Raw genomic sequence first — 27,215 nt, forward strand, 5'->3', positions numbered from 1 at the left:
GGCCCTGCCGCCAGTCTTGGTTCTGTTCCCGGTGCCGATTCCGATCCCCGGTGCCGGGACCCGTTCCACAGCCAGCCCAGACCCTGGTTCTGCTCCTGCCACCCATCCCTGGTACCGGTGCGGCCCCCAGGCCCTGACCCCGGTCCCGGTTCTGCTCCAGGGCCCGGCCTTGGTTCTGCTCCCGTTCCTGCCCCTGGGCCCCCTTCACCCCCATTCTCAGGCCCCCACCACCAACCTGCACTAAAAACCATTTCACCCTCCACAGACACAAGTAAGAGCTCATGGATTTGTGGTTTAAGGGTTTTTTTTCTTTTTTTTTTTGGTTTGTTTTCTTTTTTTTTTTTTTTTTTGGTGGGTTTTTTTTTTCTCTTTTAAATCAGCTTTATTTTTCTAACTGTTATTTCAATTTCCCATAGCACCTTGGCAATGTCAAAAACAAATACAAATACATGTATTATCATTTGAACACTTAAAGCATGAACCTACTTTACACAAATTTTGTTTTGGACATTTTGACAACAGGAATAAACCAGAACAGACAGTCTAAAAGCCAGATAAGTCGCTTTTTTCTCCTTTCCTAACACTTTGAAGAGAGATCGTCAATGCCAAGGGGAAGCTGGATTCATCCGGGAGGAACAAGATGTCTGTAGTAACTCGAGCTCAATATATTATCTGAATATTTTGTATTCTATAAAAATTAGAACAAAACCCATTTATGCACAGTCTGTTTACATTTGAAGTTGCATTTTTTTTTTGGAAACTGTATCCATAACTGAAGTTCCATAAAAATAAACATCTGGTTCTTAAATATAAAATTTTAAAGTTGTTACAGGTTAGTTTGCAGATGGATTTTTTTTTTCAGAAATAAGTTGCTTTAACTCCATTTCAAGTCCTCCCAACTGTACATTAAAAACAGACTCAATGAACCTCTTGAAGTGCCTACACTAAAGGCACTGAAGAGAAGAGCCAACTAAAATACTACAACAACCCAAAATTATGTACCATCCTAAAGGAAGCTCAGACTATATGGAATATATACACGCAAAGAAGAGCATGATAAATCATTCAGATTAATGGCAACAATCTTACGTTTCAGAAGGAAATATCAAAATTAGAAACAAAAACTCTATTGCATATCTGTAGTAATCAAGGATTTACAAAAAAACTCATCAGAAGCCATTTCCCCCCGAAGTGCATTTCTGTTGCATCATCTGTAATACAATGGTGCATTTTACAAATTTAAAATATCATCTGTACATACCAGATATCTCAGCCCAGGTACACTCACCTGGGAACAGTAAAAATCGCAGACAGTTTCAAGACAATTAAGCTGATATTGACAAAGTAGTAAGGCCATAGCTATTTAACTACAGTAAAGCATTGATTAAGTCACTTATTTGCTACTGATCTGCCACAGTATCATCTTTCTCTTCTGGTTAATAGTGGGTTACTTTTTTTTTTTTTTTTCCTACAGCTAAAACTGCACCATCATACTGTGCCAGGCTAATTAAAGAAAAACAAAAAAACCAACAAAACAACAAGAGCAGGAATGTAAGATACTATAAAACTAACTTAATGTTAGAAATCAAAAGAAACAAAACTTTTTGCACTTTTAATTTTACTATCACATGCAAAGAATTTCTTCTTTTCGCTCCCCAGCAGAAGCACGAGAGGGTGCCCAATCTTTTCCACACGCAGTAATTTGGAAAAGACCTGAACTGGGGAGCGTATTTCTGTCCCTAACAGAAGTCAACAACTCTGAAAACAAGTCACAGTTCCTAAAACTGAAAGTTAGGTGTGATTTGCACCTCCTGGTCTTTAACATCAGCAGAGCAGGACAGTTTGTGTCCGTACACCCAGAGGGAACACGGAGAGCTCTGGGCACTTGGAGAGCACCTGGAGCCAGGTACAGGGAGCAGCTCCCGTGGACCCAGGAGCTGTGGGTCTGGTTCCAAACCACCCCTCTGGCCCAGCCTCCCCAGTCTGCCCAGCTGGCAAACTGCTGGGGACAGACACAAAATCCTTCCCAGCCCAGCACGAGAGGAAAAGGCAAAGACAGCCCCTGCCAGGTCCCAGTGCCGAGGAGAACTCCCACCCCAACACAGCTCCACAGCCTCTGTATCCAACTGGGAATTTCCCCCTGCACAGAAAAGAATAGAAAGGAAAAAAAAACCAAAAACCAAACCAAACCCCAAACCACAGCTGGAAATGGTGGAAGGGAAATGCTCAGGTGAAATCCTTGCACGCAGGTGTGAAATGAATATTCCAAGTGCACTAAGCTGAGAGAGGTTTGGATATGCTGGGAAAAGCCAACAGTTACAGCCTGACCTACATCCCCTGCACAAGAGGCACGAGCTGCTGCTGCTGCTGGAAACACCCAGGACCCACAGAGCACCCCCTTCCCACAGCCCACAAGGAGGAAGATGGAGCCACGGCTGGTTGGGTTTCCCCTCATGTGATCCATGGCAAAGCTCCACTTCACCACTCAGGTCCTCTCAGCACAAGCAAGTCACTGACACTGGATCAAGGAATTCTGAGCCACATCTGCACCAGCCCCTTTTCCCTCTCGATTCCTGCTCCAAACAGGCAAAGCTGTCAGCATCCCAACGCTCCCTCCACGTCCCAGAACACGCCTCCCCTAAGCAGCCATGAACCACCCTACACAGGCTTGTTTTGTTCCAGTTTGGCTGCAGGAATTGTTTAGAGCCTTTAAAACGAATTCAACTTTGCATTCACTGCATTTCAGGACTCTGACACTAAATATTTATACTTCCCTATCGCTCCAAGAAGAGTAGCATCATCAAAATAAATGGAGAAGGGTCTGTAAGAATCCCTAACTGTGGATGTGATCAACGATTTTTTTTCACTAAATTAAAAAAAAAACCTCCCAAACCCAGTACAGGTAGTTTCAAAGTGAATAGTGATTTTGGGGTTTATATATACATATATATATATATATCTATATATATAAATATATATATGTATACATACTTCAGGACCCGAGGAAATGGCAGGAAGCTGAGCTGGGGAAGGTTGAGGTGGGAGATGAGGAAAAAATCCTTTCCCAGAGGGCGGTGGGGCACTGAAGAGGCTCCCCAGGGAAGGGGTCACAGCTCCAAGCCTGTCTGATCTCAAGAAGCATTTAGACAATGCTCCCAGGCACAGGGTGGGATTTTGGGGGTGTCTGTGCAGGGCCAGGAGTTGGACTCCATGATCCTGATGGGTCCCTTCCAACTCAGCCCATTCGATGATTCTCTGACTCTCTCTTTGTAACATGCCTAGAAATGAACAGTTAACTGCATAAATACATTATATTGTGTTATGAATCAACTCAAAGCAATTGCCAAGCTGAATAATAAGTTAGAGAAATGACAACTCTGGCTTTATATATATATTTATAAAAATAGATATGAGTGTTCTCCAAGCAGTTGATAGAGAATCCTACTGAGGCCCAAGTCGCCAAGGGTTATCTGGCTAAGAAATCAGAAGATGAAAAATTTCACAGTTATTTTAACTGCCACTTACATTCATTCTATGGCAACACGAGCATATATTACTAAGATGGTTACGGAATATATCACAATTGAGTTTTCCAGTGTTCACAACTTACAACTTTAAATTTGTACACTTGCTATTCACTAAAAAAAAAAAAGAGGAAAAAATAAAGATGTGATTCTTACTGCTGGAAGCTACTTTTCCCTAACGCTTTATACAGAACTTTGAACCCTGGTATGCTGATTTTGGCAGATTAATGCGCTGAATGTTCCTATTTCGGTCATTAATCACCCTGAAACTTAACCACTTACTGCACAATAGTGTTGAAATTCAGTCAGCACACAGCTGGCAAGGAGCCACTGCTCCAGAGGGGATTTCCTTAACTCTGCATCTTTAGCCCCACTTGAAACAGTTAAAAAGAGTCAGTTGCTATGACATCAGCTGTAAACAACAAGTTCCCAGGAGTCTAAACCCTGATTTCTGGCAATACAGCAGCCAACAGCCTATTCCAGAGTCAGCACAGAGAAAACCCAGCCACAGCTCTGGTTTGCTGCCCAGTCATCCAGAGATGACAGAGAGTGCCCTGAGTTCCCACCTGCAAGGCAGAATTCAGCACCTGCAGCTGGAACTCCAGGCTCCTTACCTGTGCAGGTAACACCAGGTGCTGTGTAGCCACCTGCCCATCCTACCCTGGGGCTGCCTCAGGAAAACACACCAAGAAAAATGCACTAAAGTCTGTAATAAAGAAATTAGAGAAAGTAACAAGAGAGGGAAAAAGCAAACAAACAAAACCCCAAACCTAAGGAGTTGCCCTCAAAAGGAGGCGAGGAAAAAGGGCATAATAAAGATTCTCACATGCTCCCTTTGCCTCCTTCCACTGCGTCTACGAGACAATTTCTGCTGTCCACACACTCTCATCTACAATCCAGTATCCTGCAAAACTTACACCTTAAAAAGCTTGCTGAATGAAATATTAGTAAGGTCAAGAGACTCTACTTCAAGCTGGAAACACATGGGTTACACTACAGTAGTACATTCAGTTTTCATCATCAGTGACTACGTGATGACAACAGGTCTGGCTGCACTCGCTCCGCTCATGCTGCTGCAGAGGCCTCTGCAATGCCAGGCCATGGCAGACACACCAGCCCGCAAGCCAAACGTTAAATAGGTTAAAAAAAGTTCTAATTTTACAGAAATGCTTTTTCCAAAAATAATATTCTCTTATCCTTTTCCTCCTACACCGAGGGACAGGTTAATTGTCAACTCATATCCTTTCACTTTGTCAAAACGCTACTCTCACAATCCCAAAGCTGATTTCAAGCAGGAAACCCTCTGCAAATTAAAAACAAAAAATACAAAAATTATAATCTCTATATTTATAGTGATTGGAATCCTCCAGCATTTGTGAAATCACTTTTAGAGATGAATTTTGGGACCCTCCACAACTTCTCCACACAAGCCACGCTCCAGTTCAATACTCCCCTTCCCGAATCCTTCCCTCCTCAGTCTCTCTGCTGCTCTTTAGTCCACAGCTCAAGTGAAACAGAGAATCATTGGCTGGCCCAGCGTTACTTTGGTGACCGGGGTGGCACGAACTGCTCCTTGCCCGCGCGGCGCGGCGCTCCCTGAGGCGAAGATCTGCGTCCAAACTGGCGCCTCTGTTCCCTGATTTTCCCAGCAGCTCCCCGGGGAGCTCCGCTGCCGCGGAACCCGCAGTAATCCTTCATTCTCCCTTCGGGCCTCTCGTGAGGAGCCTTCTCCGGAGCCTTCTCCGACGGACCGTTCTCTTCATTTTTGGCTGGGGCAACGATGTTGGTGCGGTGCTCCCTCAGAGGCTGCACGGGGACTGCAGGTGGCTCCTTTGGGGGCTTCTGGCAAACTTCGGCGTAGCTGAGCTTGCGAGGCTCCTTTGGGAGCAAGGAGAAGAGTGAGGTTCATGCACCACAGCCGCCTCCCAGCCTAGACCAGGCACAAAGCCACGGCACAAGAGCAGCAACATGCACAGTGAGCAGAGAGGAGCTCCCAGGTGCACCATCGGCTCATCCTGGAGCACCACCAGCTGCACAACCTGGAGCACCACCAGCTGCACAACCTGGAGCACCACCAGCTGCACAACCTGGAGCACCATCAGCTCATCCTGGAGCACCACCAGGTGCACAGCCTGGAGCACCATCAGCTGCACAGCCTGCAGCACGCCCCCTGTGTCATTCCCATTTCCTGCTCTGGGCCTTACCTGTGTTGACAGAGCAGGAGCTGCACTTGCTTGAGCAGAAGGTGAGGAGGTGTTTGTCCTCGGTGGCTTTGCAGCACTGATGGGACAGACGGATGCCGGCGGAGAAGCCGGGCTGGCCACGTCCTTTGGAGCAGACACTTCTTCTGGTTTGCTCTCTGGCTGAACCGTGCTGATAAACCAACAACAATTCAAATTAAAACCTACCGACACTCAGGTTTCAGAGATTATTTCCTTGCTTTCAAGTCACAAGTGCAGAAGAGAACAGCACAGCCATCCCCAGCATGATCTGTTCTTTCCATCTGGTGGCCTCTGGAGAAGATACCACCCAACATTACTGCTAGACACTGGTGGGAGATGTTCTCTGCATACCTCAGCACCACAGGCTCAGTCTGGCTTGGGGAGCTCACGCTGGGCACGGGCGGTTGGGCAGTGCTGGGTGTTTGTTCTTCTGGAGCTGGAGCAGGAGCAGGGCAGGGGCACAGGGAGTCTTTGCTTTCCTGCACACAGACAAAAGTTGCAAAATACAGAATACTCAAATTGCTCCACAATATGGCACTGTAAGACATCTGAGAAGTGGGGTACTCCCAAAGGCTGCTCAAGTCCTGATGACAGGAATTTTACTACTTTTGGATCATCACCTCTAAAGCAATACCTCCTTATATGGGCAAAACAAGCTGTGGGTAAAACCAGAACTAAGGCTAGGTCATCCAGAATGTCAGTGCTCAGTCCTACCAGCTCAAAGAGCGGATTCATCTGGTGAGATCCCTTACCCACACTTCACTCAACTGTTCCCACTCCAACAGCCAACATTCCTCCTTTGCCCGTTTTATTCCTGAACACCACTGAGTTTACAACAGCATAACTGCATCAGCCCTAACAACACCATAACTGCATCCCACAAAAACCCTTGGGAAATGCACTATGAGGTCTGGGATTAAAGCAGTGAATACGTGGCTCTAACAAACCAACCCTTTAACAGGGAAAAGGGAGTCACAGCACCCAGATATGCCCATGTGAGTACAGAGACAGGAGCAGGCACCTTCTCTTTGCAGACTCCTTTAACGATGTCGGACATCCTGCTCTCCAGCACAGGCTCTCCCAGAATTTTTGCTGTGCTGCCAGGCAAAGGTGGGAAATTGGATGCAAGCAAGTCAAACTTTGGTGTCTGAGTCTTTGTTTCTGCTGAAGGCTGAGGTCTCTGGAGAGGGAAAACAGAAGTTACTGGAGCTGTAACATAGCAGTGAAAGCCCTGAGCAAGTGTCAGGAACTTCCTAGGAAAACTGTAAGCCCCCAATGTAATCTGAGGATTTAAGGACTCTGCCATTCATTCAATAACTGAGAAGCCAACACTCTGCACTTTGTGTGACTCCCTGCAAAAGGGGAAGCAGAACTTACTGAAACCCGGTCGTCCTCCCGTCTCCTCCGACCTCTGAACACGTTCCTCCTTTAAATACAAGAACAGCAGTCAGTGCATCCAGCCAGTGCACTGGGCACTGCTCTGCATGGGGGCAGCACAGCTGCCTGCTGAGCCTTCCCCACACATGGCTCTGGGGTGTTCTCCCTCCTCAGGAGGGGCCAGAGCTCCAACTTTGGAAGAAGTTGGAAAAGAGTAAATATGGGAACTGCTCCTCTTTCTCAGCTCCCTGCATGAGCATCTGACCGAGCACGGGGACAATTATTTTATAGTAATAAACTTATTAGACTGATTTCTCACTGATCTGCCCTTTCAAGTGTCTAAACCCTGAATTACAAAGAGATAAAAAGTTAATCTTAAAATACTGAGGAGCATCAAATTCCCAACTGAGGATTCACTTATTTACACCAATACAGATATCAACTTTACTTCAACATCTGTTTTAATTCTGGAAACAAATCAGTTACTTTAAAATAAAGACACCTCACTGTCTTACTGCCAGCTGTTTGTCAGAGTAACTACGAGCTGGAGAGTGAACTGGAACCATTCCTGCTCCCAGGTCAGCATTTACTGCTCCTGATTTACTTAAGCATCACTTTTCTCGTGGCTGCTCCTTACAGAAATGTATTTTGTGCTGATGGTTGGTATCTTTGGCTCACACCAGCCAAGTCCCAGCTGCTGTGTGACACACAGGACACAGCCCTTTACCTGCCCCTGCCGACGCCGTAGTCGCCGTTCTGCTCCAGCTGTGCCGTGGGAGAATCCTTCTGGGAATACCCTTGCTCTTGGTGCCCACTTAATGAGCTGTTGTGGCGCTCCATGACAAAATTCCTGGAGCTGGTTCTGCTCAGGTCCCCCATGGGCAGGGCCCCGGCGCCGGGCGGCCCCTCCGAGTGCTCCGAGCTGCTGGACGAGCGGAAATGGGGCTTCACCCTGCAGGGACAGAGTGGGAGCTGTGGGACCCCCGTGCTGAGGAACCATAGGAGAGCAAGAGCTGTGGGACCCCCGTGCTGAGGAACCATAGGAGAGCAGCAGCTGTGGGACCCCTGTGCTGAGGAACCACAGCAGAGCAGGAGCTGTGGGACCCCCGTGCTGTGGGACCCCCGTGCTGAGAAACCATAGGAGAGCAAGAGCTGTGGGACCCCCGTGCTGAGGAACCACAGCAGAGCCACCACCACCTGCAGCTGATTCACAGTGACAAGAAAAGCAGGTCAGCAAGCACCAGAACTCTGTTTGAGATTGCTGCCAAAAAGATACCTGGGAGGGGAAAAAAAGCCCCAAAACCTCAAACAATTAAAAAAAATCCCAAAACCCAGGGGTCAGAGAAGAGCCAGAAGAACCCAAAGAGGAATTTTTCCTTTGTCTGAGCCTGCAGCACTGGCACAGGGCATTGGAAATGGAACTGGAGAAATAAGCCAAGGCCAAGGAACAGACTGATCTGGCCACAGGCAAACAAACTGAACTGAGCCACAAGGCCAGGAGTGACTGAACATGGCAGATCAGGCCAGGGCAGCTGAGTCCTTCCATGCACGGCCAGGCTCAGCCTGGCTGCTCCCATTCCCAAACTCCCAGCACTGACTCTGCAGCTCCCAACCCCCAAATGTTCCACCCCATTATTGATTACTCAGCTTTAAAGCTGTGGTTCCTTTGAGCACAGACACAGCTCTGACTCTCGGTGCTGCTGCAAGTTCAGGCTCAGGGTCTTAAATGCAGAATTCGCCAGAAAAGTTCAGATCCAGCACAATATGGAACAGTTTTCTGGAGCAGCATTTAGGTGTCTTCAACTATTTTCTACTTTTGCTCCTCACTGGTTTTCCATGCAGCACTGATCAAAGACAAGAACCCAAATTCTCTCTCCTTTGGTAAACTCTGCACATCTCATAATTTAAGGGCAGCAGGAGGATTTTGCACACTTGCTGTTTTTAAACAATCTCATTATAACATTCCATGAAATCAGAAGAAACTCTCCTAGTGCCAGCCAAAGTACAATTCCTCCATCTCCCTTTCCCACAAGGATGTTGCAACAAATCAGCACAAAATAAATACGAGTGGCTTAAACAAATGTTTAGCTACAGAGAAAACTCCAGCAGTTAACTATTAACTGTCTGTAGCACAAAACAAACCAGGTTTAATGGGCCAGGACAGAAACCCAAAAGCAGCAGCTGGATGAACTCTCCAAACAAGCTTTTCTGCAGGGCAAGAGGAGATTTGCTGAACAGAGATGAATTCACACTTCCCAGCTTCAAGAACCAGATTTAAGGGCCCAATAAAGTTTTAGTTTCCCATCAGCAACAACCACAGGGAGGAGGTGGGGCAAAGTCAACTGAATTCTTCCATTTTGTCCGAGTTGTTCTCAAAATGGCATATTCTCAAGTCACTGTTCAGCCCTCAGATCTCATAATCTTAACCGTCATTGAGAAGGCCACAGTCTTGTCTGGGCAGAAGAGCAAAGCAGAAAAGACAAGGAAAAATAAAGGAGGGGGAAAAAAAGAGCAGAGAGGAGGAGAAATCATGTGAGAGCAGAAGGAAGGAAGAGCAGCAGGAAGGACAAGCAGGGAGCACAGGCTGCCCAGCCCCAACTGTGACCTGTTCTCTCTTAGCGCGATACTTGATCATCACTGGGCCGGCAGGACCTGCACACACTCACCCTAAAGCTGCCACCTCAAGCACTCCACTCTTACAAACTGAAGCCTTTACACCACCAGGATTTTAAAAGCTTAGGGTTATTATGCAGATGTGATATACAAGGAGGCATCTCAAGGTGCTAGCACTTGGATACCACAGCTCTTGCACAGCTGCAGCATCTGTATCTCCATAAGGGTCCATGTACCTGAGAGCTTTACAGGTTTCAAGATTGTGCACAATTTAGAGCAAAAAAAAAAAAAAAAGCCAAACCAGCTTTGTCAAGATGTGAGTTTGGAGCTGAGCAGCTGCAACTGGAGCAGCTGCTCCATCTTCCAGGCAGTCACGTTCCCAGTCCACAGTCTGGGTTAAGACTCTGCTGAGTCACCACAGAGCAAAGCTTGAAGTTCCCCTTCTGCCAACAGCCACAGACCTGAGCTGCACCACAAACCCACTCACAGCCCTGGCAGCTGTTGACTGATCTCTCTAACAATACCAACAGCAATTCCCATGATCCCAGCCCAGTGCTGCACACAAACAACTCCCACCCCCACACACAGGTTACAACTCCATTGTGTTCACAGAGCAATTGCTCTGGCAATACAAAGTGTTTCCTCCTCCCCAGTGTTTGTATCTGAGCTAAGTCCTTACAGCTCTCAGGAAAGATGGGGATAAAGCAAATAAATTACAGGAACAGCCCCAGCATTGAGCAGTTGGACGCAGCAATCAGGACAAGCAACTCCCACTGCAGGAACCAGCAGCTCCACAAGCCTGATCCCAGCAGGAAAGGCTTATGTTGTGCTGCAGGAGTTTATAATCTGTGTATAACAAACATAATTACAAGTATGACCTCAGGAGGAAGTTATTTATTTGTCTGCAAAAATTCCTCTGAGGCTTTTAAAGGAGTTACCTTGGTTCTCTCCAGCACTGTGTCCGTTATTTTAGGCTCTTAAGCTGCCACCTTCTACTTCATTTTTTTAGTAAAGTTCAAAAACATTACTCATTTCATAAAATAAAACAAATAATGTGATCCCATCACACTGCATGTGGCATGCAAGGAACACCTGAGGATCTCAGCAGTGCAAGTTTTGCAGGAGCAAGCCCCTGGCAGAACTCTCTTACCGATTCCTGTGGAATGGGCGACCTATACTCAGAGAAGCAGCATTTGTTTTATATGATCCTGGTGTGTTAAAGCCATTCACAAATCCACCGTTGGGAAACGGGGCCTGCAACAGACACAACAGTCTCAGTGGCTGAGCTACAAAGAGAACGTTTGCAGATTAATGATCAGCTTCAGCAGTTACTCATGGCTGTAATTTCACACTGGGCTACAGCATCTGCTGGGGTGGGAATTCACTGCTCCAGCCAAATCTCCACAGGTTCACAGTCTGCATCTGCTTTAGCAGAGTTCCCCCACTCCTGGAAAAGCTATGGGCTCTTCCAGTAACACAAGCTGCAGAATAATGGAATTTCACACCAAAATTCCTTGAAATACGTGGCAGCCAATGGTGAGACTGGCAGCTCCTCTGACAGCGTTGCTTTATCAAGACAGAAGTGTCACAAACCAGAAGGATCTGACCAAGAAACCTGGAACACCCACTCACCCTAGTGATCATTAACCAAATCACCCCCGATGGGCTGGGCTCCTCCCCTTCTCAGCTGTTACTCACCAGTGGTGTCTCAAAGTAAGGTGCAGGATTCGGAGACCACGTCTGAGGCACGATGCTGTAAATGGAGTACTGCTGAGGGCTATATACAGGCTGCATAAACAGGGGGGAGGCAAACTGGGCTTGGGTCTGCACGGGCTGGGGATACACACTGGAATCCACCACCCGGTAACCATTCTTAGCAAAAAACGTGTTGATGGCTTTTATCCTGGCCTGCAAGACAGCAAATCACACCAGGTGTCAGCTGGGAGAAAAGGAGAACGTGGAATCTTTCTTGCCTGCTGGAGGGATGTGAAGGTTCATTACTGTTTATGAATAAAAACTGATAAAATCAGGCCAGCTCGTATTCCCACAGCATGATAAGGGCAAGGACACACGTTGCTTTAGCTGGCTGAGCTCTAAAACTGAAAATAAATGTAGGAACTGTCCAGACTCCAATCGTGACAGCTCCCGTCACAATGCACGCGCTTTGCTCCAGCCTGCTTTGTGCAGCAGGCAACCCAAGGCTCACAGTGGCAGGAATCCCTCTCCTGAGCTCTGCAAACCCAGATTCTGGGGCAAGTGGAGAAGGGAAGCCAGCACAGGAATGTATTTCACCACCCCTGGGAACAGTGCTGTGAGTAACCAGCAGCCACTGAACTGTAATTTGTCAGAGCTCCCCATGACCTTGTTCACGTTTCAGCCTCCAGAGCCAGAGTTATGGACGATCCCACTGCTGAGTCCTTGGATCACCCCCCAGAAATGGCCACCATCATCCAAACAGAAACAACACCATGCAATCCCAACAGAAACAGCAGCTAAAGCAGCCTCACCATTACTGGCTTGCCCTGAAAGGTTTTCACTTCTTCCCTTAAGTATTTGAATGCCTGCAGATACAAAAAAAAAAAAAAAATCAACATTAGAATATCTTGATAAAGTTATACTTCCCAAAGGATGTTCCATGATTTAACACAAATGTGCAGTCATGTGCTTCCCTGTCAGCCCAGCCAAATTCATTAACACTTCAAATTCAGGACTCTAGTGCCAGTCATGGCCAGAGAATGCCAAGGCAAGAGCCAGGCAAGGGAATTATAACCCCACAATCTCCCACCTTTGGTCTTATTAACCAGAATCTGCCAGTAATCTCTTAAAACAACAAAAAGGGGATCAGTAAATAAATATTTCTTTTAGCTACAGGAAGCACAGGTGCACTTTCCCTGAGCAGGGGAAGGATTAAAGCTGGGGTGTCAGAGGAAGGCAGCCTCACCTGCTGGGCGTCTGTGTCGGACTGGAATGTAACGTACCAGTTGTTGTTGTGAGCAAACTCACAGCTTATCACCTTGGGGCAGTTCTCATTCTTGAACAGAGCCTTCACCTCCTGGGGAGACAAGTTCAGGGCCCTTGTACAGTGAACACTGAAGTGACCCAAGTTTATGCTCCAGCTCCTCAGCTGCTGCTCTCCCGTGACCAGGGATGTTTTCTTATTCCCCTGACCAAATTTCCCTCTACCTGCTTCTTAACCCACAAATCCTCCTTCAGCCTCCTGGGCTCCCCAAGATAAAACAGAGCAGCCACAGCTGTAAGAAAATCAAGATCTGTGTAGACCTGGTGATATTTTCATATGAAACAGGTAGGAAAAGCATGGCTTTAGATCAGCAGAGTCATGGAGACAGCAATGATTCCATGAAATATTTCTAAGTCAAGGCGACCTGACAGCTTTGCAATAATCAGATTGTAAAGAGAGGGACAAGCAGCTGCTCGGAGTTTGCATTAAAAGAACTCATTAAAAATGCTGGTAGACTAACACCATGTATTACAACTTTAAAAAACAAAGAACTAAATCATTCTGTTTGCCAAGTATCGGGAGGAATTTTATTATCCTCCCTCCTCGGGCATAATGAGCTCAGCTCATGCTGGGGCTCAATGAATGAGAAGTGTTTAGTAACATTTCTTGCTGCCAAAACAACTGTCTGACTTCAAGTAAAATTATTGCTGTGACAAAAATTTAGCCTGAATTCCAAACTATGCCCTGGACTGATTTATTTTTGGATCTGTAAAGAAACCAGTTCAAACTTCCTTCCAGAAAAGCCAAGCTAGATCAGCTTTGGTGGAAAAAAAGTTTACTTAAGAAGGTTTAAATATAGTAGTAAATAATGGGAAGGGATAATGACAATAAGTTTTTGTTTTGGATATTTTGACACTGCACCCAAGCAGAAAAAGTTACTGATGTGGTCTAGAAGAAAAATATCCGTGTTTAATCCAATTAAACACCAGCTGACCTTTGCCTGGTGCTCTTTGAAGCCCTGTTGAAAACACCTTCCAAAACCAGTACCAGTTCCTTATTTCCTTTCTCTTGATTTACCTCTATAGGTGTAGTTTCAGGGATCTCACGGAGAATGATAATACATCGCTTGTGGTTTGGTCTGACTTTCTCCCCCCTTTCATCCACTTGTACCATAGGAGAAGCTGAAAATAAAGTATAAAATTTGGACATCTCAGCAGTAGCAGACTCTCTCATGGAACTTGGAACAAAGAATGAGAATTCAGGAGTTTGGAACAGCCTCCTACTCAGTAAAGTTCCTGTCCCCATTTACCAGAACAACAAACCATAACCAGCTCAGAGACTGCAACACCCCTCTGAAGCATGGAATGATTCTTTGTGCTGATACAGATACCAAAATCCCAGACTTACATCTCAAAACTTCAAGAATAAGGTCCATGTCCGTTGTCAGCTTCTTAATCCCTTCCATGTTGGCAATTGTCCATATTGGAACAAACTGATCACTGTCCATCTGAGACATCAAGTAGAGATCCTTTGAAAGATTCTCTCTAAAAAGTTAGAAAAATATTATCTAATAAAGATCCTGAACTTAAGGAAAACTCAAAACAAGAGGATAACTACAGGCTTAAATAAATATTCACCAGTACCATTCACAACCAAAACAGCCTCAGATTTTCTCTCCTAGAACAAATCCTAGCAAATCAACACAAAGCAGAGTAAGATAATTTTAAAAACTTAATGAAGTTCTAGTGCCCTACACCTTGGTCTGCAAAAAGGATCTGCCAGAAAGACTTCTGGTGCTACACAGTGTATGATCTCAACATCTTATGACTGTGAAGCACAAAGTCATCCTCATCCAAGGACACAGCTGCACAGACAGGACTGAAACAGCTGGAAGGTGCCATGGGGCTCCTACAGCACATCAGCAAATCTTGGTTGGTGTTTTTATCAGGGTGATGGTACATATCTAGCCAAGAGGAGGGACATTTGCCAAGGATTTCAATAAAGGGTTTGTACCACTGCACCTACCGGGAGAAGCAGAATTCAAGCTGTTTTCTCAAACATTCTCTAATGTCTTCTGTGGACACAGTGGAGCTGCCATCACCTGAAAGGGACCACATCCACCATCAGCTCCCACTTTCATGGCAACAAGACCAGGCAAGGACACATCTCATTGCAGAATACAAGAATAAATCCCTCTGGGTAGGACCAAGAGGAAAAGCTCATGCAAGATGATTAAAGACCCCCAGACACCACAGTCTCAAAATGACTCTGATCCCACTTTGCTCTTGTTTGGCCACGTGTTGAGGCCATACTGGAGTTTCTTGGATACACATGGACATGTCAGAGTTCTAACTTGGTCACAGCACACTTAGAGCAGCTCCAGGGGGGTTACAGACATCAGCATTTGAACTTAGACACTCACCAGACACTTCATAGATTTGGTATCCCAGATCTTCAGTCGCCAGGACAATTCCATTTGCTGACGCCTCATCAAGTCCTGTGCCATTCCTTGTGGCTTCACAGGATGGGGAATACATCACTTCATACTGCTTGCAGCTGTCCTCTGAGATCTCTATGTTACCTGGCAGCAGGAAAACTCCTGTCAGCTTCAGCATATTTCCCATTTGAAAAATTCTGGCTACCAACATTCAAACAAATACTCAAGAAAGCTGTACCTGAAAGTGTCTAACCTTAGCCTGTACTTCTTAGGCTTTGTGTTGGATAGAACTTTTACCTCTCCAATTTCAGGAAGATCTGGTTTGCACCAGGCTCTCAGGGAAAAGCAAATAAAAGTAAATAAAGGATCCTGAAATTGATCCCCAAAGTGGCAGAGAATCTAAAAACCAGTCCATCCATATGAAATTTAAAATATTAAAGTGAGGTTGCTAAAAACGAGGGATGAAAATTGCTTACACTGCCTCAATTGCTTCACTTTGTTATGAAGAGACAAATGAGTTTCTGTCAGGCAAAGCACAAACCCAGCGCTCTCCCCTCACTTCTGCTGACTTACCAGAAACCTTTGACAAGGCCATGCAAGCTGAATGTTCTCTTCTTTATCCCTAACTTTTACTAAACCATTTTGCAGGGAATCTTCTGCATCCTCTGCCATGCTTTGAGTCACCTCAGCTACACCCCAGATCAAGTCTGAGCCAGACAAGTGAAACCAGCTGAATCCTTACTTCTGGACCCTGCCTGTGTGGCAAGGATGGGAATGGGACTGCAGTGGAACAGCCTGAATGGAAAGGAGTCCCAAACAAATGTTCTGACAGTTCTCAGCAGTACCTCAGCTCCCCAGGATTGCAGGTGGCCCTCAGATCTCATTTTCCTGTTCACAGGGTCCAGTGGATGCTCAAGTGCAGCCATGTCATGAATCCATTTCTACACATTCAGCACCCTGCTCCCTCTTAGCGCGTTACTTGGTCATCACCGGGCCCCTGAATCCTGTTCCAGCAGAGCTCAGAGCCCACTGCTGGGACCTTCACAAACCAGCTGCTGCTTTCTCATTTTCCTTTATAACACTGCTCCATCAGCACTGACAGCCTCAAGGCCAAGAGCCAGAGGTTGCTCCTCACAGCTGAACTCCCCCAGTGTTCCCCAGGAGGGGCCGTATCACGACCCCTGTCCCAACTCCTCACCCTCAGCTGGAGTCCCCTGGGCTGCTGCTGTCTCCTGCCACGTGTGCTCTGTGCCATTGGTGGGGGGCACGGCCTCACCACTGCCCTGGGGCACTTCTTGCCACACTTTAGCGTTGGGGTTCAAGCCAGCACCTTTCGATGTTACCTGCTGAAGAGAGCAGAACGCTTTGGTGAGTGAGAGCAACCCAGAGAAGCCTCAGAAGTCAAGCCAGGAAATACAGGCAAATTTAGTGATTGTCTCTAGAGTTCCACATCTCAAGTGTCTACCCAGCTATTAAGCACCTATGTGATTTTTTTATTAATGAAAACAGGAAAATCCTTGGTATTTTCCAAGTATTTCGTTTCTACCTCCATGAGAAGTGTTGCCTTCAACCTCTCTTTATTGACATCCGACAACATCAGCGGAGGCAGCGGCTACTCGGCAAGGACTCTGGGAACTCATAAGCTTTTAAAGACTTGACTGTCATAATGCTCCAGTCCCCTTTCACCAGAAAGGGAAATTTTCCCTCCTCCAGACCCCTTCCTAGAAAGGAAGGTAAAAAAACATATGTCAAGGAGAAGAAACTGTATAACTTAACCGAATTAGTGACATCTGTGCTAACCAAGCATCACCTGTGCTGTGTCAGGATTCCTCCTGAACTTACCCCAGTCCTACCCCATTCCCCAGGAATCTTACACACATCAACAGACACTAATGATTTCCTCAGACTGGTAACCAAGGAGATTAAAGGTTTGAATTGCCAAGACAAACTTACACACCATCCCAGCCTGCTGGGGAGAGAACAGGATCTGCTCACTTTGGGCCTGGGCAACAAGGACCACAATTAGAGTCAAAGGGTTACAAAGGAAACAGACAAGAAGAACTGCAGGACTCCAGCCTGGCACCTGACCCAGAGAAACACTCATTCCCACAGCACAAGATAGAGTCCTTCAAGGTCCCTCTCCCAGAGCTGCTCAAAGGCATTTGAGGTGAGGAATCCAACAATCCAGCAGCAACATAGAGGAAAAACATGGCTTTTGCTCCTTTCGTGTAGAGAAATAATAACTGTAGTTATAGGGCAGTGAACAAAACTACCCTTCTGCAAAAATTCTCCCCCCAGGATATCCCAACACCCCACAAGCAGCTGTAAGAGTTCCTCCAGCCACTGAACGATGCTCCACTTCACTGCTGCAATTTGCTGGACTTTAAAAGGTGAAAGCCATTAATGCAGCTCATATCCACAAACACACAGATAAGCGAGCTGGGCATGTCGGAGGCCAGGCTCCTGGATTCTGAAGTTAAGGAGTGGCTCACTACCAGGCCTCAAACACACAGCACAAGGATAAGGAAGCAGTTGCAATAGCTTTAGAGATAATTCCTCTGCCAAGGTCACACCTCGTGCCAGAGCTGTTTGCTGCAAGGACAAGCCCCAGCTCAGTAACAAGAAGCCTCCAAAAAACTGGAGAAGTTCAAGACAACCATGTGAGAAGCAAAACAAAGACCACGGTTTTTTTTGCAAAGCTCTGAGATTCAAACCCCCCACACACAACTGATTTAATCCACATAGCAACAGAGTCTTCCCCTCCCGATAATCTTTGCCCAGGAACAGAGCTGGAAACTGGAAATAGTTCAGGGTGAAAGGACACGCGTGTATTTCCCTTTGCAGGTTTCTGTAGCTGTTCCCCAACAAAACCTGCAAAGCAAAACCCAGTAAGCTGTTGTAACCACAGGCTGTCACTGCAGTTCAGCAGTTCCAAACTTAGTTGTGCTCAGCTTCTGGTCACTCCTGGGGCAGCATCACCTGCCCACATGGGCTCCTGTTCACGGATCCAGAGCCAGCAGTTCCTTGAACTTACTTCTCAACAAAGCAAAAAGAAACAAGACACATCCAGGAGATGATTCATTCTTTTCTAAAAATAAACTATGCCTCGCTACCTACATCTCTAAGGGTAGCACTGAGCTCAGGCCTAAAGTAATTTGCAGGAATAAATGTGATAAAGTGAAACTGAAACACTTTGTTGTGGTTACTGCATTTCTGGAGGTGATTGGGACTAAAAGCTTTCTGACGAAGTGATGAACACAATGGCTGGGACACACACCTGGAACAGAGCGTGGGCCACTTCCCCTTGTGCTAGAAACACTGAGCTGTAACAGCCCAGCAGGATGCAGCCCTGCTCTCACTCATCTTAACAGCAAAACCCCACAGACTGCAGAGGATAAAAAGTCCCTAATTTACATCAGCTTTTGGGAAATTCATGCTGCGCTCCACGAGCAAAATTGCTCCGTCCTGGCCAGCGGCTCTTCAGAAGAGAAGGCCAAAATATCAATTCTTGCTTATTTAACTGAGGCTACAAACACTGAGCCCGTGGGATTGGCTGCAGCATGATCCTCCCAGCTGCTATCGGGAACTTTCATGACGAGGTTAAAGCTTTACAGAGTGACAAAGGTTGGGAACACTCGCTGGGATCCACGAGCTGACAAAGCTCTCCTCCTCAGCACAGCTTCCCCGCTCGCTCACACTACTTCCAGCAAACGTGGATCAAAGATTCTCCTCCAGCAACTCCTAAAAATTGGCTGTTGAAGAAAATTCTCATTCTGAAACATGGCAAAGGATATTTTTCTTATTGTCATTACATCTAAATTACACTCAACCAGATTCAATGAAACTAACAAAACTGCAGGCACTCAAGAGTTTTAAAGCATTTGATTTTAGTATTAAATTATTCTGCAACCAAAATCCTAGCTCAGATCTTGTGATAGATTTCCTGGAGAAGACAAATTCTCTGAAACAGAAACAAAGCAAAAAAAATCCAAAGAGAATTGAACCAAACTTGTGAGGGGAGAACCTAACCCTTTTCCAGAAATGGAAACGTAAGCAGATGGAAAAACCCCAAGGTCAGCAAAGCTGCGGGGGGCAGCTGAGAGAAGCCTTGTGCTGGCTGGGGCACAGGCAGGTGGGGACCCTGAGGGGCTCAGACACGGTGTGGCCATCCTCCCTGAGGGGGGCTGATGCAGACTCAGAGGCTGGATAGGGACAGGTTGGTGTCAAACCAACACACAGAACTCCTTCAGAGCTGCTGGCAGGTTTCAGGTAACAGAGCAGTGCTCTGCTAACTCCCAACCTCACAGTAACTTCAGTGGTCACAGGAACATCCCTCCCACCAGGAGCTGCAGGGTTTTCCCTTCAGGAGCCTCCTCCAGCCCTTGGAAAAGCCAAGGCACAGCTGTGCTGTCTGAAGGTGGTACCTGGGTCAGAGGAGTGTGAACAGGGGCAGTGTGGGGTCACAGGAAGCCTCACCTGCTCCAGAGGCCCAGCAACACTCAGTGCTTCCCACAGTCCTGGATTTCTAACCAGGAGACAGCATGGGCAGCATTTCACCCACCTGAAACACACAGACTCCCATTTCCCCAATAAATTACAAATATACGGAATTAGGAGCACATACCCATCTGAGTGGAGCCCAGCAGCCATTATCAATTCCATTTCTCTGGATGTATTTATTAATATTCCAATGCACCTAATTATTAATTGTTAACACAGATCCTGGCTTAGAGGGAAAAGAGAAAAAAGGCCTGCCCCAAACATAAATGTATGAAACAGCACAAGCCTTATACAGCCCTTACACAGCCATCACTGCAGAAATTTGGAACTAAAGGATGTTGAAGGAAACCCAATTCCCCCTCACACACTGTGAAGGGCTGGGCACAATCACCACGTTTACATCTCAAGCAGGTCTAAAACAAACACTGACAGCTACAGCAACTCAGCCAATACCCTTCAAAACCTCGGGACTTCCACACATTCTGTGCCTTATTTTCCAGGTATCCCCAAAGATCCTCAGATAAAGCTGCTGGCTGCTCCCAAGCATCCAACTGCAGCATTCCAGGACACCTAGCTCTGAGCTCCAGCTCTCTGTCCTGGCAGTGAAACGAAACCTTCAGAAAGCCCATATGTTCCTCAGGAACTCTAAATTAAATATTATTGAGGCTTCCAGAATGAAGATCACAGAAACTCCCAACACTATCAGAGCAAGATCAGAGCTGAGTTTGTGCTTTAGGACTCCCTAAAAAATCTCAAAGTGCTGATGAGCTCCAGCTCCCATCCCCAGCACCAGCCATGTGCTCCCTGCTCTGCTCCAGCTCCCGTCCACATCTCCATCCCTGCATTCCAGAACCTGCCTCGTGCACCCGGGGCCTCTCGCCACGCTCAGCCTGGGATGAGGCAGCTGCTCGTGCCTCCCGTCAGCCTCAGCAGTTCCTCTTCCAGCAGAACACTGCAACCTCTAATTCTCCAGGCCTGTCACCGTGTTCAGGACAACTTTTAGTCCTCCCCGCGAAGCCAAGGAACATTCAGCTCAGAACTGAGGTGATTCACTTAAAAAACAGAACGTGTTTCCTAAACTGCTTTATTGAGAGGCTCCTAGGCACGGAGCACATGTCGGTGTTTGTGTGTGAGCCCACCAGCACCATCTCCCCCGGCACCCGAACAAAACCCCTGGGCAGAACCCCCCGAGCTGAACCCCTCGTGCAGACACAGCCCAGCGCCCACCCGGCTCCCTCCGTTCCTCCCCCGGGCCCGGCAGCTCCTTGCTCCGCGCACGTTTCGGGACAAAACTCGGTGCAAAGTTTATGGCGGCCACCCGGCTTCGTTCAGCAAAGGCTAAAAGCGCTTGGCCGAACCCGTGAAAGGCCGTGAGCAGCTGAAGCCCCATCCCGGGCCACAGCGGACACGGCGCCCGCCCTCCTCGGTGACCTCCAGGGCCGGGCCGGGCCGCGCTCCTCGTCCCGCCCAGACCCGGCGCGCCGGGAAACGGCAGAACCCCCCCACGCTCCCGCGCCACAAACCACCCCCAGTGTTTAATTAACGCAATTAACGAGGCGCCGCGCTCGGGGCCGGCCCCGCGGGGCCGCCCCGCGTGTCGAGAGGCCGGGCCGGGCCCGCTCCTGGGAGGCCTCGGGGAGGCCCCGCGTGTCCCGCGTCACCTTCACGGCCGGGCCGCGGCGGCACCCGAAGGTCACGGCGGCGCCTCCCCCGCCCCCTGCCCCGGCGGAACCTTCCAGAGCGCCCCCCGACCCCCCCACCCGCCCGCGGCCGCCGCCCCCGGATCTGCTGTGTCAGCCCCGTCCCCTCCCCCGGCGCGGCGTGCGCGGCCTCCCGCCGCCGCCTCCCGCCACATGGCCCGGCGCCGTCACCTCACCTCCACGAACAGCAGCATCGTGCCGCCGCGGCCGGCGGGCCCGCGCTCCCCGGTGCCCGGAGCGGCGATCGGGACACGCGGGCTCCGCCTCCGGCCGCGCCGCCCGGCCCGGCCCGTCCCGTCCCGCCCGCTCCCCGCCCGCCGCCGCCGCCTCTTCCGGGCGCACCGAGCGCGTCCGGGGCACGGCCGGGACGGACCATTCCCGCGCGGGGCGGGGGGGGTGCGGCTGCCCCGCCGGGCTCCGCCAGAGGGCGCGGTGGCTGCAGCGCCGCGCGGGGAAAGCGGCGTCCCCCGCGGAGGGAGTGGAACGGCCATGAGCCGCCTTGTGGAAAATTCTCGGATTTGGGGTTTTGGGGGTGGTTTTGGTTGGTTGGTTGTTTTTTCTAATTAAAGAACTCATAATCCTTTATTCTTCCAACAAACCGCACGCACCGGCACGGTCAGACCCCGCTCCGACCCCACCGGCCGCCCCGGTCCCTTTTTTTCCCGATTTTCCCAGTTTTCGGGCCAACCCCGCGGATCCCGCAGGGACACTGCGGAACAGGGCAGCGCCGGCGCTGCGATCCCGCACGTTCCGCTCCCCTGTCCCCTCCCTCTGTCCCCATCCTGCCGGCCGACCCCCGGCCGCCCTCCCCGGGACCCCGGCCGCAGGTGCCGAAGGGGCCGGAGCGGCTGCCAGGGCCCGGCCCGGCCAGGAACGGGTGGGGAAGTGCTGGGAAGGGGCCGTGGCTCCGGTGGGAATGTCACAGGAGCAGGATTTCCTCCAGACAGCACCGATATAGCCGGGGCACGAACCCACGGCAGGCTCCTGCAGAAGGCAGCCCTCGGTTCAGCTCATCTGTTCGGGAAGGGCTTGGCTGAGTCCACTGGAGCCCAAATTGTCCATTCTGTGCCTTGCCCAGGCAACGCTCCCACTGCGGGGATGGCACACCTGAGCTCAGGCATCAGGAGGGCTGAGCAAGGTCCAAAGTGCCGTGAAAGTCCTGAGATCCCAAAATCCTGTCCTACACCCCATCTTGGGTGTTGCCCCCAGACAGGAACGATGCTCTGAGGGGATTCCTGCCAGGAAAACACACCTTGAAACCACTTTGCTTCAGAGAAAGACCCACAAAATACATTACAGTGCATTGAGGGGTAACTGGTTGGTTTTGGTAAGAGAATTAAACACTGTGGTGTGGGTGGAGGATGGAAATTCCAGCCCTCAGGTCCCCTGCCCTGTGAGGGACCTCACCAACGCCATCACCTGCAATTAGGGCTGGGCAGATCCGTGTGGATAAGTCGGAGCCAGGGAATAATCAGGGTCCATTGAGGAGATTAGACACGGAGCACAAGCTGCCCAGCAAACACGGCCCAGCTGGCAGGCCCTTGGCTGTTCTGTGGGTAGCAGCTCCAAGACATGGAGGAGTGAAAGAAAAAGAATCAGAAACAGAAATAAATAAGTTGGAGCAGGATAAATGGGAGGGGACTGTTCACACACTGAATCCTCTCACTGCCAAGAGCTGCCTGACCTCAGTCCGCAGGGACAGCACGGGAGCAAACCCCTGTCAGATCAGTGTTTGTCACATCAGGCACTGGTCTGTGCTCTCTGGGACCAGGGACAGGAGCCAAGGGAACAGCTGGAGCTCTGTCAGGGGAGGGTTAGGTTGGATATCAGGAAAGGTTCTTCCCCCTGAGGGGCATCGGGCGCTGAAAATGCTCTCCAGGAATGGTAACAGTCCCCCAAGGCTGCCAGAGCTCCAGGAGCGTTTGAACAACACTCTCATAGGTCCATTGTGGGAGTGGGAACTTCTTCCTTCTCACCCCCTTCCCCACACTTGTCCTCTCCAAAGCACTTTGCAACCATTAACTCCTTAATCCTCACTCACGCCCCCGGGAAGGGTAAGCATCAGCCTGGCTCACAAACCTCCCGAGCTCCAAAGCTGCTCCTTAATTTTGCATGTGCCCAAATGGAGCTCCCAAAGCAATGGAGGGATCACAGCAGGGAACAGTTCTTAGCCCCATTTCCAGAGCTGCTGAGCACCTGAGATCCCGCAGGAGCTGAGGACTCCTGGACCTAGGCTTTGCTGGGATGTAAATTACCACTAATGCTCAGATTAGAGCATTTCCCAGCAGTTGCTTCTGCCCATTCCATGGAAACACCCAGCTGGTAAGGGCTCAGTGTCACCAGGATATTCCAGCTCAGGAACACCCCCAGCCTCACTGGCTGGGGTGGAAAACCAGGCCTGCTCCATGGAGTGAGGAAAGAATTCCTGCTGGGTGACAATTCTGTGTCAGCCAAGGGAGAAATGCAGGAGGGACACTGCTCGAGCCAGGACATGACCAGGTCCTGCTGTCACCTGTTGGGAGGTGAAACAGCCAGTTCTGTATTTATACCCGGGCAGGTTCTTTCCTGTGAGTCACCAGCTGTGACTGAGGCATGGGCAGCTCCCCTTGAGCCCCATTCAGGCAGCCCAGGAGCTCCCAAAGCCTTCTCCAAACAGCTGGGTTTGGGATCATGGCAGAAACAATTGTTCCTCCTACCCAGGGTGTTCCAGAGCAAAGTGAGCTGGTGGACACACAAATGAGACATCCCAGTCTGAGAACAAGCAAAGGGCAAGGCAAGAAGCTCCTTTCCTGCAGCAGTCCCTCAGCCAGCTCCATGGAATCAGAATATGGAGCCATTTCTTTCTTGTTAGAGTCAGATTATCTGATGTGAGCCACTGCCAGTAAAAACTGGGATTTCCTGTCACCAACCTCCCTCTGCTCTATTGACTTTTCCTTGCTTCGGGCGTAGCTCATGGATTTATTCCCCATTCCCCAGCAGAAGGGATCCAGCTGCATTCAAGGGCATCTCCCCTGCTCCTCTAGAGCAGGAGCATCCCAACACTCGGGTCGGGGCAGGAGGAAGATGAGGACCACAGCACAGAGACCTGAACTGTGAGCAGAGCCTTTCCCAGCCCTCAGGGCCAGCAGGACACCCGCTGGTTTCGCAAGAGGAAACTCCACCTCGGGGTAGAGCAGAGGGCACCAGGAATTTGGCCTTAGGAAGCCAGGAGTGAATGTTAAAACCACGAGGCAGAGCGTGAAGGAGCAGTGCTGGGAGAGATTTATGGCTTTTGGGTGTGAGCTGGGACCTCCCCCTGGCAGCCCCGAGGTCTGGGCTCTCCCTCCAGTGCAAAGCGCTGCTCCCTCCACGACTGTGCTCAAACAAGGAGCCAGCTTCCCTTTTCCTGGAGTTTCACTGAGTTACCTCCACTCTGCAGTGGGTGCTCACTTCAGTCCCAGCCGAGTACAAACACCACAAGGAAGGCAGGGCCTGTTTATTGTCCCTGCCTCTGATGAGCTCCCTGCACAGCAAATTTATCTGTTGGTTACCTGGGCATCAACCTGCCCAAGGGGTCCAAGGCCAGTCCCTGGCTCAGGGGGGATGTTCTGTCCCTGTCCCCCACATTTTGCCCTGTGCCTGCAGAGCTGATGCCAACATGGCTCAACCACCTCTTGGCCCCGGTGTTTTGTCCAAAGCTGCTAAATTTGGTTACCACAGCTCTGCTGCCATCCTCACTATCAGCAAGGAATAAATATTTTCAGACACGGAATAAATATTGAGCTGGCTTCACTATCTGTGCCTCAGCTCCTGTTGCCTCCTCCCAGCCGGCCAGGGAGCCTCCAGCAGCGTGGCAGAGCCTGCAGGATCACAGGGTGTTCCCACCACGGGGCTGTGCTGAAGCTGCCAGGGCCTCTTTGGTGGCTCTGACACAAAAGGCTGGGCTCAGCAGCTGCTGGAAACATCTGGCTTTAATTCTGCCTTAAAGCCACGACTTTCATTTGGCCACCAAACCACGGCCCTTTCATCTCTCCAGAGGACCAACCCTGTGGCAGAGCTGACTCTGCCTGTCCTTACCCTGCATTATCCTGCAGGAAGAAGGTCCCAGAAAATTCAGGGCTGTGCTCCTCACAGGGGAGAGGTCTTGGAGAGGGCAGCAGCTCCCAGCTGGCAGGTTCCTGCTCTTCTCTCTCCCTAGAGTTCCTTTAAAGTCATTTCTAGACACACATTTCTCCATCAGCATGGTTCAAAGGGGCTCAGAGTCCAGCTTAGATTGCCCCTAAATTCCCTGGGCTGAGAACCCAAAAGTGAAGAATCAACAGAGGTGACATGTTGTGCTGAGCAGGCCAAAGGGTGTCCTTGGGCTGGAGGGAGAAACTGTGTCTGTTTAGAAATCCCTTCAGCTGAGGGTGCTGAAGGTTTGTGCTGGGCTGGCAGGCTGGGAAGAGGGCTGGGAAAAGGCCTTGGCAGGATCAGAAACACCAGCAGTGGCAGTTTACTCAACAGCACTTGGCTGATAATTCTGCTATCAATAAACCCTAGCAGGGAGATGTTTTGAACACTCAGGGTGTTTTTGTGCAGTAGAAGAGGCCTGGAGTGAGAACTTTGGAGGTTGGAGAGATCAGCTGCCATCACATGATTCCATGTAACCACAGCAAAGTTTTATCCAAAGCCAGGGAAACTCTTGGCTCTGCTTCTGGGCCTGAGCTCAGCAGAGATTGTGCCATTGTATTTTCACAAACTTCCATCGGTGCTGAAGTAACTGATTGGCTTTTCCAGGCACAACTGAGTCCTGCGGTGGGAGAGGTGCCTTGGGCAGCTCAGAGCCATCACGGGGTCTGATCCCACCATGCCAGGCAGACCCAGCTCCAGGGCAGCCAGCCCTGAGCAATCCATCTCCTGTGGCAGACCCTGGCTGCACCCAAAGCCTTGGCAGGGCTGCAGTGTAGAAACTGTGCTATAATTTAAAATAAACCAGCTCTTCCCATCTGCCTCCTGCCCTGCTGCTGGGCCACACTCTTCAAATGGCCACAGGGAAAAGGTTTTACCCTTTTATTTGACAGGATCAAATAAAACAATCCATGCAGGGGACAGCAGGACAACAACAGGCTCGCATGGACTCACAGCTGCCTGCCAGGAGCAGGGACCTGCTGTGGCTCCAGCTTGGTTACACAGTGTGGGGGGACTTTTCTGTAGCTCAGGTGGATCTTTTGGTACCCAGGATTTTCCCTTCTTGCTGCACTGTATTCCAGCCAGGAAACCCTCCGGGGCATCCAGCCAGCAGGAGCTGATCTCCAGAGGCACATTCAGGAGAGCTCAGGTGTCCCTGTCCCACCTTCTCCATCCAGGTCAGACCTCCTGGCAGGGAGGAGGAGCGGGTGAATCACCAGGAAAGGGCAGGAGCAGGAAATGCAGCTGCAAGGCTGACCCAGCATGGCTCCTCCTGGACCTTGGACAGATGGAGCTGGCCAGGAGTTAATGTTTAACTCCTCCAAAGGCCTCGGCTCAGCAAAAGGCCCTGGAGACATCAGGGACATCCTGCTTGGCCAGGAGCTGTGCTGGGATGGTCCTCAGGGCTGCACTCCTGCCTCAAAGGCACTTAAATCAAAAGCTACATTCCAAAAAAGTCCAAAGGGCCTCACAATGTCCTGATAAGCACCAGAAAAGAGATGGAGAAATGACGTTAATGGCATTAATTTGTTAATCTGAGCAGCTCTGCCCTGGGCACAGCAGCTCCCACCATCAATAAGGAAAAGCTCATGAGTTGTTTGGATGTGTTGTTACCAAGGATCTTGGCAAAGCCCCAGCACTTCCTGCTCTCCCTTCTTTCCCCATCTCTCATTCCTCTTCCCAAGGGCATTTAAATCCAAGTGTGACAGTCTTGGCTAAAAAGGACCACACAGT

General features: G+C 49.4%; 1 protein-coding gene across 7 annotated transcripts; it reads right to left on the reverse strand.

The window, feature by feature from the left end:
• Window positions 1-327: 327 nt before the first annotated feature.
• On the reverse strand, window positions 328-21,637 carry LARP4 (La ribonucleoprotein 4). Of its 7 annotated transcripts, none has more exons than XM_071418916.1 (17): window positions 21,509-21,615; window positions 16,679-16,853; window positions 16,331-16,475; window positions 15,118-15,276; window positions 14,721-14,796; window positions 14,103-14,239; window positions 13,773-13,876; window positions 12,678-12,788; window positions 12,244-12,297; window positions 11,435-11,644; window positions 10,887-10,990; window positions 7,851-8,075; window positions 7,124-7,172; window positions 6,768-6,926; window positions 6,098-6,225; window positions 5,729-5,897; window positions 667-5,402 (listed from the first exon to the last, which is right to left on the reverse strand). In XM_071418916.1, the coding sequence occupies exons 2-17, from the start codon at window positions 16,727-16,729 to the stop codon at window positions 5,064-5,066; spliced, it is 2,220 nt and encodes a 739-aa protein (XP_071275017.1). In that variant the 5' UTR covers window positions 16,730-16,853; window positions 21,509-21,615; the 3' UTR covers window positions 667-5,063. The 7 variants fall into 7 exon arrangements, with proteins under 7 accessions (XP_071275023.1, XP_071275017.1, XP_071275016.1 ...); XM_071418915.1 differs by having other exon boundaries at window positions 16,331-16,478; XM_071418917.1 differs by lacking the exon at window positions 16,679-16,853 and having other exon boundaries at window positions 16,331-16,478; window positions 21,509-21,637.
• Window positions 21,638-27,215: the final 5,578 nt, after the last annotated feature.

This window comes from Agelaius tricolor, unplaced genomic scaffold, assembly GCF_023055355.1.
Source record: "Agelaius tricolor isolate 1412-34295 unplaced genomic scaffold, bAgeTri1.0.p SCAF_96, whole genome shotgun sequence".
Classification (NCBI taxonomy): domain Eukaryota; kingdom Metazoa; phylum Chordata; class Aves; order Passeriformes; family Icteridae; genus Agelaius; species Agelaius tricolor.

Excerpts from the sequence above, each read along its gene's own strand:
- LARP4 (XM_071418915.1), bottom strand. The coding sequence starts at position 16,729 with ATGTTGTCGGATGTCAATAAAGAGAGGTTGAAGGCAACACTTCTCATG. Across the intron at positions 15,277-16,330 it reads CCAGGGGACTCCAGCTGAGG|GTAACATAGAGATCTCAGAG; the intron begins GTGAGGAGTTGG and ends TCCTGCTGCCAG. Across the intron at positions 12,298-12,677 it reads CCGACACAGACGCCCAGCAG|GCATTCAAATACTTAAGGGA; the intron begins GTGAGGCTGCCT and ends TTGTATCTGCAG.